The sequence below is a fragment of the Triturus cristatus genome, chromosome 2_1 (assembly GCF_964204655.1).
Source record: "Triturus cristatus chromosome 2_1, aTriCri1.1, whole genome shotgun sequence".
NCBI lineage: Eukaryota > Metazoa > Chordata > Amphibia > Caudata > Salamandridae > Triturus > Triturus cristatus.
The window spans coordinates 45,872,551-45,895,335 of NC_140581.1; the positions used below are offsets into that span (position 1 = coordinate 45,872,551).

At 44.7% G+C, this 22,785-nt stretch overlaps 1 protein-coding gene across 2 annotated transcripts in view; it reads right to left on the bottom strand.

Moving 5' to 3' along the window:
- LOC146863693 (uncharacterized) overlaps positions 1–22,785 on the bottom strand; it is a 395,333-nt gene that overhangs the window by 131,292 nt on the left and 241,256 nt on the right. For both annotated transcript variants that reach the window (XM_085627827.1, XM_085627828.1), the window contains exon 5: positions 4,896–5,444. In XM_085627827.1, coding sequence (XP_085483953.1) covers positions 4,896–5,444 — 549 coding nt within the window. The remainder of the gene's footprint in view (positions 1–4,895; positions 5,445–22,785) is intronic.

The window sequence follows — 22,785 nt, forward strand, 5'->3', positions numbered from 1 at the left end:
GAAGGTAGATGTAGTGATAGGGGATCTAGTAACTCACTACACTACTGTTAAATTATCAAACTGACTTTGCATATATTACTTAGATATGGTGGGCTAGAGATATTGAATAAATTAACTATTAGCTCAAGTGATAGAGGAAGCTAGGTTTAGGGGCGTGGTCGGTTGAGGTCGGAGAGCGGTTGAGCAAATTTAATTGCCAAATTAATGTAGTGAGTTTTCTGATATCGCCTGGAGCATCACTGCTTAATAATTGACACTGTAATATGTGTCATGTGCTTAGAAATGAAAAGAATTATGCACACCTTGACCTCTGGTTCACAAGGTTTCAATAAAGGACTGAGGGATAGCAGTTAAAAAGGTTAACAGCATGAAGAGTGATTTACTGTTTATGGAACTTGGAACAATACCAAAACAAAGAACACATTTTTTTTTTTTAAACAAAAAAAACTTGATTTATAAATCGAACTTAGACCAACCGGGATGAAAACAAGTTTTGCAAATATAAGCCCAGAAGATAATGTGAAAAAGCTTTCCAACTATTTAATACATCAGATAAGAAGATGGTAATATTGTGTGTGGTTTTAATTGACGAGGGACACAATAGGGGTTCCTGCTCGCTTCAATAGTCATCACTACTATTTTATAGGCGAAATGACCAATTTAGGGAAGCATGGACGATGCCACCTTTGTTCAACCCATACCGATGTACTGGTTCAATTCCTGCAACAAGTCACAACTGTGCAAACTTATACAGATCAGTGAGAATGACAGTGAGGCTAAGAATGGCAAAGGGTGGATCGATGGGTAGTCAATGCATGCACACGAGTAGGGATAAGTGTGGCTACTTCTGAAGACTAAAACAGGGAGCAACAGTACAACATATGTGTTCTACAACATGTTACAAACATTTTATTACCATCAAGAGCAGTTTAATAGATCTGACTACCCGGCTCAGGGGGGTACCACACACAGGGCCTGATTAAGGTCCGGCAGACGTGACTGGTTACAACGGTGACGGATGTCCCGTCCGCCGAAGTACAAATCCCATTATGTCCTATAAGATTTAATATTTTGGCGGATGGGATATCCGTCCCCATTTTGATGGAGTAACCCGTCCGACAAAATCTGGGAATGTCCACGATTGAGTAGTTGTTCAGAAGATGTGTTTAAACAAAGGAGTGTGGTTTTATGACTTACAGATGCCAAGGACTAACAACTTTTTTTGTATTTGCCTTATGTTTACTAAAAACAGATTCTCAATTTAAAATATCTTCGATACCCCAACTGAAGCATGGAAAATAACTTGTAAGTATGTACGTCGGAGTGAACAACAGGCCGGCACTAACAAATGATGCCTTGTGGTCTGGAGCTTATGATTGATAAATGGTACTTATTGACTAAAATAGTCTCCTCTTTCTCGACCATCTGTGGTTGAATGGGCTAGGGAGGTTGTGAAGGTGTGTGAGGGCATGCGCCACTGAGTGCAACAGCCACCCTCAATGCCTAGTACAGTAAATGGTCGTGTCTTATAGGGTTAGACTCAGGTCCAGATGCAAGAAAGTATTTTCTACAATTAGAGCAATTTATGGTTAATTTAGGTTGTTAGTCTATAACCCAGAAATAATCTGAGATTTTATAAGTGTAGGGCTTCATGTATGCGGCCCGTGTGCAACCTGAACGTCACTTTTTGTGACACTTTGGTGGCGCAGGAGCTGATTCATATTTACGAGGCAGCACTAAGCCACTATTTTGGCTTAATGCTGGCTCGTATATATCTCTCCCTTTAAAAGATTTATGAGAAATTGTGAATCTGAGGCAGCGCCAAAATCTTACACCTCCCCAGGGGAGGCGTAAGGGAGGCACAATGAAGAGAAAATCTTTATTTCTCCTTGTTTTTCTTTTCTACACGCCTCTAGTGATTGTTCTTGTGCAGGAAGGTTTCCTTTCTTGCACAAAATAATCCTCCCTACAAATCAGGCACCCTAGCAACAGGTTGCAAAGGTGTGTGCATTGGCACACAGCAGCCCAGTGTGCTCTGAGGGGGAAAAGGACAGGAATGCACCATATCTGGAGGATAAGGCGCATTCCTGCCCTTTTCTTTTGCCGTAGGGCAGTGCAGCAGAAAGGCCTGTGGGGCTGCCCTACATCAAAACCTCATAAATTAGGCCCGTAGCATTTTTTAATCGAAGGCAGATAATGAGAAGGTGCCCAAGAAATGTTATGTTATGCAGATTGTAGAGTGTACTGTTGCTGGGAAGGGTATCCAGGCGCTGAGCAGTTGTGCACTCAGGCACACTGAGGGCGTAGTGGGACAACCCGAAAAGCCAGGTCTTCAGCGTCTGGTGGAATTCAAGAAGTGAGGAGGAGGCTCTGATGAGTAGCGGCAGGTCGTCCCATGCTTTAGGAGTGATGTAGGACTGCCGGATCTGGTTTTCCGTGCACTTGGGATTTGTGCAAATAAGAGTCTGGACGAGTTCGAAATCATGTGTAAAGGTGTGGTTATTGACAAAAATTAAAACTAAGCTTCCAAACCCCACCAGAAATGGCCTCCTTGTCACCACCTACTCCCTTCACCAGTATCCTATTCTTATCATTTTTTGAGTCAGTACATCCCTCTCCACTTCAAAAATCTATTTAAACTTTGAAACTTATTTAGTGAAGGATGGTAACTTTTCACTTATTTACTAAAGTGTTGTGCGGGTGCTCGTGCAATCTGACGCAAACAAAGTGTTGAGTCACTAAAATGCACTGGACAGTTTCAAAGGCCTACGGGCACAGTGCTACGTTGTATTTTGTTGTGCGAATGAATGCGCAACCTCTACTACATAATCAACTTTGAGTCTTTCCCATCAGTGTATGTAAATCTGTGTCCCCATGTGTTTAGATGAGTTCAAGCTGCCCAGTCTGTCTTCCCCAGGGACTTACACAGAGTAGAGATGAGTTGCCCAGTCTGAGTCTTCCCCAGGGACTTACACAGAGTAGACATGAGTTGCCCAGTCTTTCTTCCCCAGGGACTTACACAGAGTAGAGATGAGTTGCCCAGTCTGAGTCTTCCCCAGGGACTTACACAGAGTAGAGATGAGTTGCCCTTTCTTTCTTCCCCAGGGACTTACACAGAGTAGAGATGCGTTGCCCAGTCTGAGTCTTCCCCATGGACTTACTCAGAGTAGAGATGAGTTGCCCAGTCTGAGTCTTCCCCAGGGACTTACACAGAGTAGAGATGACTTGCACAGTCTTTCTTCCCAAGGGACTTACACAGAGTAGAGATGAGTTGCCCAGTCTGTCTTCTCCAGGGACTTACACAGAGTAGAGATGAGTTGCCCAGTCTGGGTCTTCCCCAGGGACTTACACAGAGTAGAGATGAGTTGCCCAGTCTGAGTCTTCCCCGGGGACTTACAAAGAGTAGAGATGAGTTGCCCTTTCTTTCTTCCCCAGGGACTTACACAGAGTAGAGATGACTTGCCCAGTCTTTCTTCCCAAGGGACTTACACAGAGTAGAGATGAGTTGCCCAGTCTTTCGTCCCCAGGGGCTTACACCGAGTAGAGATGAGTTGCCCAGTCTTTCTTCCCCAGGGACTTACACAGAGTAGAGATGAGTTGCCCAGTCTGAGTCTTCCCCAGGGACTTACACAGAGTAGAGATGAGTTGCCCAATCTTTCTTCCCCAGGGACTTACACAGAGTAGAGATGAGTTGCCCAGTCTGAGTCTTCCCCAGGGACTTACACAGAGTAGAGATGAGTTGCCCAGTCTGAGTCTTCCCCAGGGACTTACACAGAGTAGAGATGAGTTGCCCAGTCTTTCTTCCCCAGGGACTTACACAGAGTAGAGATGAGTTGCCCAGTCTTTCTTCCCCAGGGACTTACACAGTAGAGATGAGTTGCCCAGTACGAGTCTTCCCCAGGGACTTACACAGAGTAGAGATGAGTTGCCCAGTCTTTCTTCCCCAGGGACTTACACAGTAGAGATGAGTTGCCCAGTATGAGTCTTCCCCAGGGACTTACACAGAGTAGAGATGAGTTGCCCAGTCTTTCTTCCCCAGGGACTTACACAATAGAGATGAGTTGCCCAGTATGAGTCTTCCCCAGGGACTTACACAGAGTAGAGATGAGTTGCCCAGTCTTTCTTCCCCAGGGACTTACACAGAGTAGAGATGACTTGCCCAGTTTTTCTTCCCAAGGGACTTACACAGAGTAGAGATGAGTTGCCCAGTCTGAGTCTTCCCCAGGGACTTACACAGAGTATAGATGAGTTGCCCAGTCTGAGTCTTCCCCAGGGACTTACACAGAGTAGAGATGAGTTGCCCAGTCTTTCTTCCCAAGGGACTTACACAGAGTAGAGATGAGTTGCCCAGTCTTTCTTCCCCAGGGACTTACACAGAGTAGAGATGAGTTGCCCAGTCTTTCTTCCACAGGGACTTACACAGAGTAGAGATGAGTTGCCCAGTCTGAGTCTTCCGCAGGGACTTACACAGAGTAGAGATGAGTTGCCCAGTCTTTCTTCCCCCGGGACTTACACAGAGTAGAGATGAGTTGCCCAGTCTGAGTCTTCCCCAGGGACTTACACAGAGTAGAGATGAGTTGCCCAGTCTGAGTCTTCCCCAAGGACTTACACAGAGTAGAGATGAGTTGCCCAGTTTGAGTCTTCCCCAGGGACTTACACAGAGTAGAGATGAGTTGCCCAGTCTAAGTCTTCCCCAGGGACTTACACAGAGTAGAGATGAGTTGCCCAGTCTGAGTCTTCCCCAGGGACTTACACAGAGTAGAGATGAGTTGCCCAGTCTGAGTCTTCCCCAGGGACTTACACAGAGTAGAGATGAGTTGCCCAGTTTGAGTCTTCCCCAGGGACTTACACAGAGTAGAAATGAGTTGCCCAGTCTTTCTTCCCCAGGGACTTACACAGAGTAGAGATGATGCTTTTCTTCGCATTCAGTTGCTCCTCCGCTTGCATCAGTGCTGTCTCTTTGCTCTTTAGCTGCTCTTTCACTCTGTTTAAATAGGAGTCCGAGGTTGCAGCACGTGACCTCGCTCCAGCCACATCATATTTGCACGTGCTCAAGTCTGCCTCTGTTCCTCTGCACTTCTCGCTGCGAGCATTCCAAGCATTGCGCTCTCGGTTAAAAGCATTTTGATTTTGGGTGAGCTCGACTTCTTTCTCCCTCAGACTGTTTTCAGTGTTGCTCAGCGCCTGCTTGGTGGTACGTAAGGACTCTTTGGCTTCTCTTAGCTCATTCTCAGTGATTTGCAACTGTTGCTGAGTTTGTTTCCAGGAATCCCTGTCTTGATTACATTGCCCCTGGATCTCTGTGAATCTGTCTTCTGTGTCCATCAAGGCTCTGTCACTTTCCCTCATGCGCTGATTCATGCTGTCATTCAGGCTCTCGTGATGCTGTCTGAGCCGTTGCAGGTGCTGCTGTGTTTCCTTTAGCTGCAGGGAATTCTGGGAATCTACAAATATGCAAAACAATATAGTTTTAAAGGTACATCATCATCTTCTAAGTGCCTTTCTATAGTAATATTTCACTTCAAATGGACGTATCACACTGTTGGTTTCATGGGTTAATTTCACTGTAGTACTCTGCTAGCAATATAATGTTTGGATACTTTAAAACATATATAGAATGATCTTTAGATCTTCAGTGGGATTAATAGCAGCCATCTGCATGTACCAATTAAGGTCACTCTTCATAGACCACTTAAATTCACATAGTAGTACCGGGGAGATTTCATCTAATTCTATTTAAAACCTTAAGGGGTCGGTTTCCATGCCCTTCGGAACGGCTCTGAATCAGATTCGGGTTTGCCATTTCATTAGTATTCAAATTAAGAATGCTCAGAGTTTTCATGGTGATTGAAGGAAAATTAAAGAAAGAAGGCAGAAGAAGAAAGGATGAGAGGTAGTATGAGTGAGCAAGGAAAAAGGAACGCAGAAAATGGAGGAAAACATGTAGAAAGAGGAAGTATGTGTAAAAGAGGGAGGCAGCATCCAAAAAAGCATGGAAAACAAATAGAGAAACAGTTTGAGAGACAGAGAGAAGTGAGAGACAGAGAAAGAGCGTGAGAGATACATTTCAGGGATTATTTTTCACAACTACCAACGTTAGTTTTTAGATGTTTTATTTTTGTGGATAAAGTTTTGAATGTAAAAATAAATTAATATCAATAAAATGTAATGGTATGCTCTAAACACAATGGACCTGATTCACTAAGGTAAGTATCAGCATCTTCGCATGCAGCGATCTCTACTAATCAGTAGGCATATATCTCCGGCCAAATGAAATTCATAAATTCTGAGCAGATATTCATCTGTGTGGCAGTGATCTCTTCCACTGAGGCCGAGAGCTCAGTCACAAAACTGAACATCTAGAGTGCACAGAATAGGTAAGGACTAATCATGCACACCTCCACCAATACATAAATTCAGCTTACACTCTAGGCTCTGTTCTCTTCCCTTTACAATGTTTGGATTTCTAGATGCCACAAATCCTTATGTCTCCAGCAAAATGCAAAAATAACAATTGATGGACAGAATGCAGAACAATGTCATACATTCACCCCAGTACAGAGATCTGGGCCTAAATCCATCGTTTTTTTGCTCACCATGCCATTCCAGTTTGAACCCAGCCATATGCAAATCAGTCTTGACCCTGTGCCACATGGGAACAGTCCAGCCCGAACTGCCAAGCCAGGTCCTCCCTGGACTGGAAACAAGCATCCTAGGACCGGTTTCGGGCTTTCAGCCCTCATCAGCCAGGATAGCCTGATTCCAGTGGCATGGAGAGCAAGGGACTCACGTCTGAGCATACCCTTCCCACTCGGGGTGACAAATGCAAAAATAACAATTGATGGACAGAATGCAGAACAATGTCATACATTCACCCCAGTACAGAGATCTGGGCCTAAATCCATCGTTTTTTTGCTCACCATGCCATTCCAGTTTGAACCCAGCCATATGCAAATCAGTCTTGACCCTGTGCCACATGGGAACAGTCCAGCCCGAACTGCCAAGCCAGGTCCTCCCTGGACTGGAAACAAGCATCCTAGGACCGGTTTCGGGCTTTCAGCCCTCATCAGCCAGGATAGCCTGATTCCAGTGGCATGGAGAGCAAGGGACTCACGTCTGAGCATACCCTTCCCACTCGGGGTGACAAATGCAAAAATAACAATTGATGGACAGAATGCAGAACAATGTCATACATTCACCCCAGTACAGAGATCTGGGCCTAAATCCATCGTTTTTTTGCTCACCATGCCATTCCAGTTTGAACCCAGCCATATGCAAATCAGTCTTGACCCTGTGCCACATGGGAACAGTCCAGCCCGAACTGCCAAGCCAGGTCCTCCCTGGACTGGAAACAAGCATCCTAGGACCGGTTTCGGGCTTTCAGCCCTCATCAGCCAGGATAGCCTGATTCCAGTGGCATGGAGAGCAAGGGACTCACGTCTGAGCATACCCTTCCCACTCGGGGTGACAAATGCAAAAATAACAATTGATGGACAGAATGCAGAACAATGTCATACATTCACCCCAGTACAGAGATCTGGGCCTAAATCCATCGTTTTTTTGCTCACCATGCCATTCCAGTTTGAACCCAGCCATATGCAAATCAGTCTTGACCCTGTGCCACATGGGAACAGTCCAGCCCGAACTGCCAAGCCAGGTCCTCCCTGGACTGGAAACAAGCATCCTAGGACCGGTTTCGGGCTTTCAGCCCTCATCAGCCAGGATAGCCTGATTCCAGTGGCATGGAGAGCAAGGGACTCACGTCTGAGCATACCCTTCCCACTCGGGGTGACAAATGCAAAAATAACAATTGATGGACAGAATGCAGAACAATGTCATACATTCACCCCAGTACAGAGATCTGGGCCTAAATCCATCGTTTTTTTGCTCACCATGCCATTCCAGTTTGAACCCAGCCATATGCAAATCAGTCTTGACCCTGTGCCACATGGGAACAGTCCAGCCCGAACTGCCAAGCCAGGTCCTCCCTGGACTGGAAACAAGCATCCTAGGACCGGTTTCGGGCTTTCAGCCCTCATCAGCCAGGATAGCCTGATTCCAGTGGCATGGAGAGCAAGGGACTCACGTCTGAGCATACCCTTCCCACTCGGGGTGACAAATGCAAAAATAACAATTGATGGACAGAATGCAGAACAATGTCATACATTCACCCCAGTACAGAGATCTGGGCCTAAATCCATCGTTTTTTTGCTCACCATGCCATTCCAGTTTGAACCCAGCCATATGCAAATCAGTCTTGACCCTGTGCCACATGGGAACAGTCCAGCCCGAACTGCCAAGCCAGGTCCTCCCTGGACTGGAAACAAGCATCCTAGGACCGGTTTCGGGCTTTCAGCCCTCATCAGCCAGGATAGCCTGATTCCAGTGGCATGGAGAGCAAGGGACTCACGTCTGAGCATACCCTTCCCACTCGGGGTGACAAATGCAAAAATAACAATTGATGGACAGAATGCAGAACAATGTCATACATTCACCCCAGTACAGAGATCTGGGCCTAAATCCATCGTTTTTTTGCTCACCATGCCATTCCAGTTTGAACCCAGCCATATGCAAATCAGTCTTGACCCTGTGCCACATGGGAACAGTCCAGCCCGAACTGCCAAGCCAGGTCCTCCCTGGACTGGAAACAAGCATCCTAGGACCGGTTTCGGGCTTTCAGCCCTCATCAGCCAGGATAGCCTGATTCCAGTGGCATGGAGAGCAAGGGACTCACGTCTGAGCATACCCTTCCCACTCGGGGTGACAAATGCAAAAATAACAATTGATGGACAGAATGCAGAACAATGTCATACATTCACCCCAGTACAGAGATCTGGGCCTAAATCCATCGTTTTTTTGCTCACCATGCCATTCCAGTTTGAACCCAGCCATATGCAAATCAGTCTTGACCCTGTGCCACATGGGAACAGTCCAGCCCGAACTGCCAAGCCAGGTCCTCCCTGGACTGGAAACAAGCATCCTAGGACCGGTTTCGGGCTTTCAGCCCTCATCAGCCAGGATAGCCTGATTCCAGTGGCATGGAGAGCAAGGGACTCACGTCTCAGCATACCCTTCCCACTCGGGGTGACAAATGCAAAAATAACAATTGATGGACAGAATGCAGAACAATGTCATACATTCACCCCAGTACAGAGATCTGGGCCTAAATCCATCGTTTTTTTGCTCACCATGCCATTCCAGTTTGAACCCAGCCATATGCAAATCAGTCTTGACCCTGTGCCACATGGGAACAGTCCAGCCCGAACTGCCAAGCCAGGTCCTCCCTGGACTGGAAACAAGCATCCTAGGACCGGTTTCGGGCTTTCAGCCCTCATCAGCCAGGATAGCCTGATTCCAGTGGCATGGAGAGCAAGGGACTCACATCTGAGCATACCCTTCCCACTCGGGGTGACAAATGCAAAAATAACAATTGATGGACAGAATGCAGAACAATGTCATACATTCACCCCAGTACAGAGATCTGGGCCTAAATCCATCGTTTTTTTGCTCACCATGCCATTCCAGTTTGAACCCAGCCATATGCAAATCAGTCTTGACCCTGTGCCACATGGGAACAGTCCAGCCCGAACTGCCAAGCCAGGTCCTCCCTGGACTGGAAACAAGCATCCTAGGACCGGTTTCGGGCTTTCAGCCCTCATCAGCCAGGATAGCCTGATTCCAGTGGCATGGAGAGCAAGGGACTCACGTCTGAGCATACCCTTCCCACTCGGGGTGACAAATGCAAAAATAACAATTGATGGACAGAATGCAGAACAATGTCATACATTCACCCCAGTACAGAGATCTGGGCCTAAATCCATCGTTTTTTTGCTCACCATGCCATTCCAGTTTGAACCCAGCCATATGCAAATCAGTCTTGACCCTGTGCCACATGGGAACAGTCCAGCCCGAACTGCCAAGCCAGGTCCTCCCTGGACTGGAAACAAGCATCCTAGGACCGGTTTCGGGCTTTCAGCCCTCATCAGCCAGGATAGCCTGATTCCAGTGGCATGGAGAGCAAGGGACTCACGTCTGAGCATACCCTTCCCACTCGGGGTGACAAATGCAAAAATAACAATTGATGGACAGAATGCAGAACAATGTCATACATTCACCCCAGTACAGAGATCTGGGCCTAAATCCATCGTTTTTTTGCTCACCATGCCATTCCAGTTTGAACCCAGCCATATGCAAATCAGTCTTGACCCTGTGCCACATGGGAACAGTCCAGCCCGAACTGCCAAGCCAGGTCCTCCCTGGACTGGAAACAAGCATCCTAGGACCGGTTTCGGGCTTTCAGCCCTCATCAGCCAGGATAGCCTGATTCCAGTGGCATGGAGAGCAAGGGACTCACGTCTGAGCATACCCTTCCCACTCGGGGTGACAAATGCAAAAATAACAATTGATGGACAGAATGCAGAACAATGTCATACATTCACCCCAGTACAGAGATCTGGGCCTAAATCCATCGTTTTTTTGCTCACCATGCCATTCCAGTTTGAACCCAGCCATATGCAAATCAGTCTTGACCCTGTGCCACATGGGAACAGTCCAGCCCGAACTGCCAAGCCAGGTCCTCCCTGGACTGGAAACAAGCATCCTAGGACCGGTTTCGGGCTTTCAGCCCTCATCAGCCAGGATAGCCTGATTCCAGTGGCATGGAGAGCAAGGGACTCACGTCTGAGCATACCCTTCCCACTCTCCCAAAATGCAGCCAAATACCCTCAAGAGGAAGTGGTGATAGACTTTTAAGTGGTGATAGACTTTATAGATAGCTTTTTGTATATCACTACATGGAACTACATAGGTTGTGTCCATCCCACCTCAGCGTAAGAGAGTAGATGGCGATGTGTCAATACATTGGTGACGAGGCCGCCACCGTAGGGGACATTCTAAATAAATATCAGGGTGAGAGTAGGTGGCTAAAGGAGAACTTCACCAGGATACATGTGGCCAAAGCTATTCCTGGTGTTGGGCCTGGATTCCATCTTCATCTCAGCCTTCTCAAAGAGTGTGGTCTCTCCACAAGGTGCCTTGACCTTGTATATGGTCTGTCTATTCCTGAGAACCCCGTTAGTCCAGGTAAGAAAACAACACCCTTTTGTCACAACGATTTCAGCTATAACTACTCCAGTAGTGTGTGAAATAAAGAGGCCACTAGTCGATCAAGCCCCTGCATACCCTGACCTTTGTAATGTGCACCACCCTAGGAACCAGGTGGGGATCTAATGTAGGCATATGTTTACAAGCAAGCCACACTGCACACACACAACAGGCTACTACCATCTGGCACACAATTTCAGTGGAGCCCAAGCACTCTCTTTTCATGTGTGTCAAAACATCAGAAGTGTGATTTAATGATACTAAAAGAGCATTCAGTGTTAGCTCGTGTATGCCTGTGTGTGAACAACCAAAATATATTTGTTAAAAGATTGTGATGCAACAATATAATGTCAAAAATGTTGTCATGTCAAGTATATGATGGAACAGAATGTTGAAGGTGGGAATATCAATAATTTATATATATATATATATATATATATATATATATATATATATATATATATATATATATATATATATATATATATATATATATATATATATTACCTACTGGCGGTCGCCAGTAGGTAGTTATAGTTAGGACCCTGTTTCCATAGGAAAACCGCAACATTCTATTTTGAATAACTTTGGCGCCGGTCGACGAATCCTCGCGAAATTTTCAAAATAGGTGGGGCGCTGTGCTCCGCTCCTTCCCTGAAAGTCTCGGGGGGATTCGTCAAGCGGGGGCTGAGATAAAAGGGGGGTCCCAAAACGCGTTTTTCCCATGCATTTTTCCATAGGAACTTTAGACACAGCTACAGCCCGAACGGCTGAACAGAGTTCCTTGAAATTTGGCAGAGAGGTAGTCTACAGGTCAAGGAAGTGCCTTTTGTAGGTTTGGTGTAGATCTGTTCAGTAGATTCTGAGAAAATAGCCTTTAAATCAATATATATATCTGAGCCAGCTTACGGTGCGCTTACCGTACGCGTACGGTGACGTGCGCGAGCGCGATTCTGATTGGCTGTTCGATCTAAGTAAACATTCGAATCGGTCGAAACCAGGAAGCGGTGGCCGCCATTTTCTCTCTCGCACTCTGAGGGGGGCAGCATAAACAAAGTCCAAAAACATCTAAAGGGGCAGTATATTCAGTTCTAAACCACCCAGCATCGATATAGGTGTTCCCCAACAACCCCCAAGGCCAAAAAAACAATTTTGATTTTTTTCGAAAAATCGCCGATTACGCCGAGTACGGTTAAAAAGATTAAAAAAAAAAAATTATCCACACTTTCCCCACCCCGTGTGGAAATGGTGCCCGTAGGGCACCATTTGTGCACGGTATATAAATTTATCGAAACTACAAATGAATTCCTTTCACAAGGAAGCGCATAATATGTCCCCCATGTGCGCACGGTGCGCGAAGCGCATCGTGCGTACATGGCCCATCCCGCGTAACGTGGGCACACGGTGCGCGCAGCGCACCGCGTGACCACCGTGCGTGCACGGCACTAACTGCGTAAAGTGGGCGCGCGGTGCGCGAAGCGCACCGCGTGCTCATTGTGGCGCACGGTGCGCGAAGCGCACCGTGCGCGCACGGAACAAACTGCGTTAACTGGGCGCGCACGCCACGAATGGCGTAAAGTAACTTAGCATTTAAAAAACCGTACAAATTCACTGAAAAAACCATAGGTTTCACAAACGTTATAGTTAGGAATTAGCATTTAAAAAACCTTGCAAATTCACTGAAAAAACCATAGGTTTCACACAAGTTATAGTTAGCTGTACATTTCACTCGTAAAAAACCAATGAAATTCCCCCGTTATAGTTAGTGCAGGCAACTATAACTCACGCGACCGCAATCCTCTGCTGATGACATATGTGTCTTTATGAAAAAAAAATATTTGTAATATATGTATAGCTAAAATTTAATGGAAGAAGACATGGGCAAATAAGTGTCTAAATACAGTATTAGCATCAGCAGAGGATTGCGGTCGCGTGAGTTATAGTTGCCTGCACTAACTATAACGGGGGAATTTCATTGGTTTTTTACGAGTGAAATGTACAGCTAACTATAACTTGTGTGAAACCTATGGTTTTTTCAGTGAATTTGCAAGGTTTTTTAAATGCTAATTCCTAACTATAACGTGTGTGAAACCTATGGTTTTTTCAGTGAATATATATATATATATTCACTGAAAAAACCATAGGTTTCACTCATGTTATAGTTAGCAGAAATTTTACTGATAAAAAACCAGTGAAATTCCCCCGTTATAGAACATGGTTTATCAGCAAGGCGTGGTTTAGTAGCTTTTGTGATGGAGGCACATACATCAAATTAAAAAGAGGTATTCTATTCATCGGTTATGTTCCCTGAAGCAGATGCTAGAACACACACATTTCACTCTTACACAGAGGAAAATGTAGCAAGGGAATATGGTCCATGTGAAGACATAGAAGTTCCACTCACGCAACAGCACCCTACCCCATATAAGACACAGAGTAAGATTGGGCCCGCTCGGAGGAGAAGGGGCAACTTGGCCGATATTAGCGACCTACATACCACATCCAGACATTGATACAATGCCACAACCAGAATTACTCATACAACACAAAGATTTAATCAGAATCTACAAAAACCTGACACAATTCGTCATGTAAACTTTCACAGTCCAACCAACAACAGTTGAGAACTCAATCACAGGGTATAGAAACTAAAATAACTTCACAAACATTACACGCGGTAATGGGCAAAATGCCCATGAAACATGAACAAATACCATTCTGGGTGGCTCAGAAAATAACTCAGCTCGAGGTAGTTTTCCCAAACACTACCACGTTTGAAAAACACAAAATGCTAACAATCTGCTTGCCCATGGGGAGAACACCACAATTAAAGGATTGCACCTCTTGGGGTACAGTCTTTGCTGCCATATATACCAAGATACATGGTATTCCTTCATTAGCGGTGATACCAGATGTATTAAGACAAATACAAAATGAGTACGGAGCAGAGCCTGCTCTGAAATTTGGGATGAAGTTATTAAATAACTATGACCAGGTATCAGCCATAATATTAGATAATATTAAAGGGGAAGCAGCTTCAGTGGCAATCCGCCAATGCCTAAGGGAGTTCAGTCCATTAGATCAACAACACGAACTGCCCAAAATAATTGAAACTGCATATGCAGAATTAGGCAGAGACAGTTTGGGTGGGAAAGCATTAAAACCACAACTGATGGGCAGTCCTGAAAAGGACACTTCAAAGCAGACACCTGCTTCTTCTAAAAAGAAGTAGGATAATAAAAAACAACAGAACTTTACAGAAAAGAGATCTCAATCCCTAGGTACATCTCCTCCACAGGAGCCCTCTGAAACATGGTATAATCTCAGGAATAGGGATAATATTAGGAAACCTGACAGGTATCAGGATACAGATACACGTTCCTCTCGTTCCTTTCAGGGCTCGACAAAAAAATCAGAGAAGGATGTTCAGAACACAAAGAAGAGCATACAAAGTCCAGAGACAAGCAGCACCCTCAAGACTACACTTCTAAAAAAGAAGACAAGCCAAAATCAAAACCTCAATTTAAGAAAAAGTAAGTTGCAGGTCTGAAGATCAGACGTGCCCAGAATTCTGAGGACGCAGCTTCTCAATGAGGAATGGGCTCAGACGATGCTAGACAGTGCAGCAGAAGTAACAATAGCTCGCCAGAACCTGAAGGAATTTCTGGTGACAGCAGACTTGAATGATTACATCACGGTGGAAACACCGGACACCAGGGTGAGCGTCCCACATAAGTTACACTAGATAACACTCCAAATGGAGGGAGACAAGCCCAGCAAAAAGTTAAGGGTCTCTTTTGGGAAAATCTGTCATCTGAGTATGACATCCTATTGCAGAACAAGATTGGCCACAAGCATTCATTATGGAGTGCCCAAGGGGAGAATATGTAATTTTCCCAGCATTCTCTGACCTCGTTCCCATACACCATATGCACGGGAGTGGGCAGTAGCGCTAGCTCCAGCATTGTATAAAAATCATGCAGGGTGAGATGAGGAGCCAACCCAGCATGTAATCCCGTTAAAAGTTTCACCAAATCCTCAGAGGCAATACCCAATAAAGCAAATAGCTAAAAAACAGGTCAGGGAGATCTTAGATCAACTTGAATACCAAGGGGTGATCGAAAATTGCACCTCACCAATGAACAATCCTTTGTTTCCCGTATCAAAACCGGAAAATTCATATTGTCTAGTTTTAGATTACAGACATTTAAATTAATGCACAAATACATTCGCTGTCCAAAACGCAAGCCCAAAATACAAGACAACACTTGACATCTTAAATGGATTTTTCTGCTAAAATATAGCGCCTGAAAGCAGGTATTTGACCGCATTCTCAACGTTGGGGTCCCAGCGGCAATTTTGTCGTCTCTCCCAGGGGTATAAGAACAACCCTGGGGTATTTTCAGCAAGGGTAACTGAGTTACTACAAAATTTTGATGAGAAAGCATTGTCCTATGTGGATGATATTTATCTGACGGACATTAACTTAATGAGGCACTTGACCAGATTGAGCAGCATTATTATGGGTTTCGCTTCTGAGGGCTATAAATGTAACTTTAAAAAATCAAACATTTCCTACCTCAATGTCCTATTTTTAGGATATGAGCTGTCAAGTGAAGGGAAAAGCCTGGCAGCTAACTTTTTAGAAAAGTGTGCACTGCTCCAACCTCCAAAAACCCTAAAAAACTTACAATCAATACTGGGATTCCTCAATTTCGGCAGAACATACATTTTGGATCATGCAGAAAGAGTAAAACCTTTCTACGACTTAATAAAACCTGACTTTTCATTAGACATTGGACACAGGAACATTCAAACATCCTACGTTCACTACAAGAAGACATGATTGCTTCCAAACACTTACTGACATGCGTAAATGTAGGCAACTTGGTGATCCATGTATTAGCGGGTCAATGCAGATCACAAACTTAACCTTCAATGAAGAGGAAACATTACCAATTGCATACAAATCACACCTGTACACAAACTCAGAAATGCGTTTCACTTCAAAAGAAAAAATACTTACAGCTGTTCAGACCGCTGTAGCAAGAGAAAGAGCACTGGCTCAGGGGAAGCGCAAAATCGTCGTCACCCTGGTACCAGCCTTCGAGGCTGTTACAAAGGCTAGCATTCCAAATGCAGAAGCCTTATATCCGGGATGGATACGGTGGGCTAATTCTCTTACTGCAACGGATGTTGAATACACATTTGATCCAAGTCTTAAAACACAAGCATTCCTTCAAAACGAACAAGAATATCCTCTACCAAATGAACTCTTGCCTCTAGATCAGTATGACTATAATATTTACACTGACGGATCTGCTCAACTGGCCATTGTGAGTAAGCATCAATACAGTGCAGTGTGTGCTATCATTAAATGTCACATGCAGAATGGAAAGCTCCATCCAAGTTGCACTAAAACGCAATCTCTCGGAGACTGCACGGCTCAGTTGACAGAACTAAAAGCACTGATACTGGCACATGGAAATATGGATCACGAATTCCCCACACTAATTGTGTGTGATTCCTTTTACTGTGTGCAGGCATACAATGAATACTTATATGATTGGGAACTAAACGGGTTTAAAGATGCAAAAGGTGGCACAATTAAGCATAAAATGTTATGGGAACAGGTAGTGGAGTTGAAAAACGAACCACCACAGGCTCACGTGATACACACACTGAGTCATCAGCATGATGGCGTTCACGTTGAAGGGAATTAATTGGCTGATGAAGCCACAGAGGGGGCTGTATGCACGGCTTCCGTAGCTGCAATCACTTGTTGAGGATAGACGGCTAGATAATGGTGGCTGTCACTGCTTCACGCAAGGGCAGCTCAGCTGTACCTAAACAATTTCCACTCAAGTACTCCCACAAGTTAGATGCACACAACATTCCATCTGCTCAGATTCCTGGAGTGGGGGATAGAGCAATACCAAATATGGATCGGAGCCAAGGTTTGATTGTTGCAGCCCACGAGGGTTTGGGTTCTGGGTACAGAGGCGTTACGGCTACCATTTTCTTGTTGAAACAGCGCTATTGGTGGCCAGGTCTAGTCAGACCCTCCAGGATTTCACGATTTCGCGGTTTGCCGCGAAATCGGCACTTTTGTAAAAATGCCGCGATTTTTACTAAAGTGCCCGCGAAATCGGCACTTTTGTAAAAATGCCGTAATTTTTTCAAAAGTGCGTGCAAAATCGGAAATGTACAACCCATGGGCTACATGTGATTTTTTTAAGTTTGAGGTTGGAATCTAGAAACAAAGTCAAACACTTAGCAGAGGTGACCAGCTGTGTGAGGAATATCTGCTAATTTTAGAGATTCAAATTAGCACTGTGGCGTGATGGAGGAGAAATTCATTTCTCAGCACATTACATATGAGATCCTTTTGCTCCATTTGTGGAAGTGCTGAAGTATGGTTTTCAGCTTGACAATAGATTCAAGCAAATCCAGCTTAAGATAGACCTGAGTTTCATTGGCATATTGATGGAATAGTCACTAGTCACCTCGTTCAGTTTCAATGTATGGTCTATGTGACTACTTCCAGCATATCACTCAAGAGCTTGTGCACATGCTGTGATTAGCGCTTCTTACCAAAACACTTATTCATAAAAAATGCAAATGAACAGAAGAGTGAGCAGCCCATTCTGCCCTTTGTACAGTAAATCAGTGCCCATATCACAGAACGGGCGCCCTGACCTCATCTGTGTTTGGCACACTTTTAACTGGGTGCTCCAGGTGCAGAACGGACAGTGCAGCCTATCACAATAATTGCACTTCAGCGGCGGCTCCTCCGCAATGGCAGAAGAGCGTCGCCCAACTGTCTGGCTCAGAGCCTGCAAATGAAAAATAAAACTATGTTCTAGCATAGTTGTATTTTTCATTTGCAGGCTCTGAGCCAGAGCTGTAGGAAGGGGCAGGGCCGAGGCATGGGAGGGGGAGGAGGAGCGCTATGTGCACTCCCTAAGTGAGCATATGTGTTTGGCTGGCAGTCTCCGGCCGGCCAAACACACATGCGTTCTTAGGTATCTCCAGCCCAGTTGCCTTGAACAGCCAGGCTGGAGAAATCCCACAGACTCCCTGGTCTGAGCGGAGCGTCTTTCCAGCCCGCTCAGGCTAATCTCCGCGCTGCTCTCATAACATGAGTGCAGCGCGGGGATTAGATGGGAGTCTGTCCGAGGGGCTGATGGGACCAGGAATGGAGAATTGCATTTCCAAAGGATAACAGCCTTCACCTGTGAGCTGCTTCCTCTGTTCCATATTCCAGGTTGCCTATTCAAAGTGGAATACTCTGCTAAAAGAGTTTCAATTGATTTAAGGCTGAAAATGAATGATTATGAGTAAAATAAAGTGCCGCAAAAATGCCGCTAAATTTCCATATTTGTGCCGCTAAATTTGCGAATCCATGCCGCTATATCCTGGGGGGTCTGTCTAGTGAAACAAACTAGAGAATATACCTTAAAATGTGAGATTTGGCTAAAAATGAAAGGCTCCACAATCACACGCCCAACACGGACACCATTTTTAAAATGTAACAAACCTCTTGCTTGCGTTTATCTGGACCACTGCGGCCCTTTACAATCTGATGGGGCTTACAAGTATATCTTGGAGGCAGTGGATTCTTTCTCCAGATTCCTATTGGTATGGCCTCAGCACTAGGCTCACGCTCGAACTGTTATAAAAGATTTGCGAGTCTTTTTAGGGACATACGCAGTTGGCACGTTACATTCTGACCGTGGCCCGGCGTTTAGCTCTCGGGCTTACACAGAGGCCATGGAAAGTATGGTCATAGCATTGTGGTACGCCTCTCCGTACCATCCTGAGGAAAAATCGTTTGTGGAGAGGGAAAACCGGGAGTTGAAGCAATCTTTAACAGCTAGGGTATTAAGCAAGGGCGGTAGTTGGGTCAATCACTTATATGGGGTTCAGGGAGCACTGAACAATCAGCCAAGAATTTCTCTAGGGGGTGTCACTCCATGTGAGGTCCTATTTAGGATGAGAATGTTGGTACCTGATCTTAATTGTAAAGGCACAGTGGCGGATGGGAAACCATTTGATATCCATGATCGTTTGGCTGTTCTACAGGATCTAAATGAATTCACGACAAGACAAAGTAATGTCCACACCAAACAGATCACCACTGGGAAAGTCAATGCAGTTACGGCAAGACCTGTCTGGATCCCAAAAGTTAGAGATCTGGTCAGAGAAAAAATAGCGGACAAGAAAGAATTTGGGCCATCCTACAGAAAGCCTGTACCGGCCTAGCAATACAAGGAATAAGAACTCTACTTTTGCCGCCTCTTGCCAGAAAAAAGGAGAAAAGATTTGCCTCAATTGACTTAATCAAACAAAACTACGTGGCCGATACTAAATAGTAGGCCTCGTGGACTGCACAGTAGCAGACGCCCTCCTCTAGCTACAATCCAAGAAGTTCAAACAGAAAGACTCATCATGTTTGAAGAGCCTCCTGTACGGAATGATGGACTATGCAACAATGCTATGAAACTCGTTCCTCTTGAACCTGAAGTTTAACTTCAAAACACAACTCAAAGCAGCACTCAAGTTGCAATTAGACCAAATAAAGACGTCTACATCAACATGCCTCAACAAGAGCAAAATGCGATTTCAACAAATCCCGATGCCATTCCAACAATTGATCAAACTGCTTCTGGCTATTTCATGAACTTTGATGAATTTTCTTTGGATCCTAGTGAACCTGAAACGACGCCAGCCCAAAAATCACTCAAGCGCCAAATAAAGAACTTTCTACACTTTCTTCAAAAGACATTCCTGGTATCGCCTTGGGTAGAACTCTGGGTAATTACTAGGATACTGTTTTTTCTTTTCTGGCTAGGCTTAGCATGATTAGTAATGGAAGATACCTTCAGCAAAGCTCTACAGCCCCCAAAAAGTCAAATTGATTTTAAAACCACATCAGTCATCACATCGTGAACAAAGGGACTTGTCATCAGTGAACATTACAGCAGTTCCTATACCGGACGGTATAGTTTGGGACAAGGTTGATATCAACATATTCGGCCCAACCGAACTTCTAAAAATATCTCACACATTTAAAATTTCATTGAGTGATATCATTACCTCCAGTACTTTTTCTGATGATTGGGACACCGAAACTGTTAATAACATGTTGTCTGATTTAGAAAAAACTGCTTCATTTCCGAACACTGAAATGTTAGAAAGTAATTCAGACTATGACGCTTTGAACTGCTACCAACATTATGGTCATCATTTTCTGCACAAATCTTTTTCACATTGAAATGTTTTTGAGTACCACCAGTGGGAACATTGTCCTACACCACCCAAAAGTGGTTTGCACACATTTGCACGGAAATGTTCATATTTTCAGAATTTAACACCACTGACACGACCTCCTATTATGGTAAAGAAGAGATTTAATCTGCTTCCTTTATTGCCCAGTTGTCTGAATAGGGTTTAGACATATGGAACAACACAATGGACCTAAATCAGTCTGGGGTTCCAGGGACTGGCAAGTCCAGGGAACAAAGCACTATTTAGAGCATGCCTCATTCCACAGCAGATGATATTTCTAAACAAAACTGTGCAACTGTCCTGGATTAGCCAGGATAGTCTTGGATTAGCCAAGATAAAGGACCTTAATACACCTTGGTCTCCAACACCAACACAGGGGTGGCAAAATTCAACTACACATGATGGGGCAAAAGTAGATGACATTTTACAGTACAAACAGAACTGACCCAAATTGGAAAGAATGGGTGTGGTACTTTGAAATTTGGGACCGCGTAGGAGGCAGGGCCCTACCCCTGTCTATTCGGGTATTAGTGAACCGCGAATGGCCAATGCGTTATGTACAAGTGCTTTTCATTACATTTCATCGATAAATGCACTATGTATACGATATTATACATTGACTTAATGGGTTCCATCTTAGAGCGGTGGTCATCTTATGGTTGCCCTCACATAGGCTACACATTACAAACAAGTACGGGCCTTTAGAACACATGTACTTTCTGTTTGACTTCTCTTTGACCTGTACAGCTTGGCTCCGCTGCCCCAGGTCAGTCCGGTCTCACGAGCTCCCCGTCCTACGGCCACCTGTGATTAGCATCAGGGTTTGACACACCATAAAGCCTTTTCATCCCACACAAGCCTCCGGCTAATCTCTTTCACATCTGACTCTGTTTCCTGCTTTATGGCCTGTTTTGCAAACAGGAGCTGCCCGTGTTTGTTGGGGTCTGCTGATATCTGATGAGGGTTCTGAGCCTTGCTGGGTTAAATGATTGAGGGCTGAACGAACTGGAATGTGGGATTGTCATCATGACTCTGCATTTTCTTTGAAGCCAAAATATGTGAATGACCACTTGTGAAACAGGGGCGGTGTTGCCCAAAGCGTAATTTTCTGTATATAAGGGAAGACTGGTTTTTGTTCTGGAGACTGCCTCATTCAGTTGCTAAGGCTTCTGTGCGACGTAGTCTCACTCATTTGAGTTTAATAAAGATGTCTTTTCATAATTCAGCTTCTTTGCCAAGTTCTTTGTTATATTACCATGAGAGTGGAATTTTCAAATACCACAACAGGAAGTACTCGAAGTCATAGTGTGCTACCCCTGGCACCTCTGGGGTCTCAAAAATCAGAGTACTTCATGGGTGGTTTGGCCCTTTGACACGAACATATGTCATAAAAGATTCTTGGGTATTACCGAAGGGTTTAGTATCCATAGGCCAAATCCACGTTATGTACAAAGAGAACACCCGGGGTAGTGACATCCTATAGTGTTGGAAAGTTTTGCTTTCATTGGTAGAAACCTCAACACTCACAGAAGTGAAACAACACTTGGCCTTACTCTCACAAGACATGGATCTTAGGGATTTTTTACAAGGTCCCAGGAAACAACGTCAGAAACGTTTTATATATGCTGGCATTTACGCTGCCTATAATGAAATCTGGAAAATATCCCAACAAGAGGCCGCAGAGAGACTACGGGAAATAGACCGTATTAACTTAGAAAAATCATTAGCTGTGGTAGACAATGGGTTAACAACTTTGACCTCCAGGATATATTCTTTAGGCAACATTGTATCTTCTGTGATAGACATCCTAAAACAAGATGTGGCCATATTACAACACGGGCAATCTCAATTACGTTCTATCATGTTATTGAGCTGTACGCTGCAATTTTTGCGTGCAGGCTTTGTGCCTTGGCGTTTTCTAAACAGTACATCTCTGTTTTCCTAATATAATCTAACAGATATAAACAGGTTGAAATGGCACAAAGGGGAGCTAAATATACAATGCTGCATATTGGAAAACTGGAGCAACTACCATTTTACAGTAGCGGAAGCTTATTCATGGCCACATAACTCTACCGGTCATAGTTTTCAGTTTCAAGATTGCCTTGAACAGAAGCAGGCGGGCAAATATGAAATAAATGGGTAAGGATTACATTAAGGAATCCTGGGATTTACCATATAGATTTCGATGCCAGAGTGGGGATTGGGAAGTGTTTCTAAGTGGTACAAACTGCAAGAACGCTTTGAGGGGTTCTCTCATCTGCCAGGAAATTTCATTGCATGGAGCTTGTAATGGGTTAGTAGCAAACTTGTCCTGCCACATGAAAGGGATTCCAGCTGCCGTGATTAAACCAGTATTCAAGCTGCTCTTGAATGGGAGTTACTTTATGC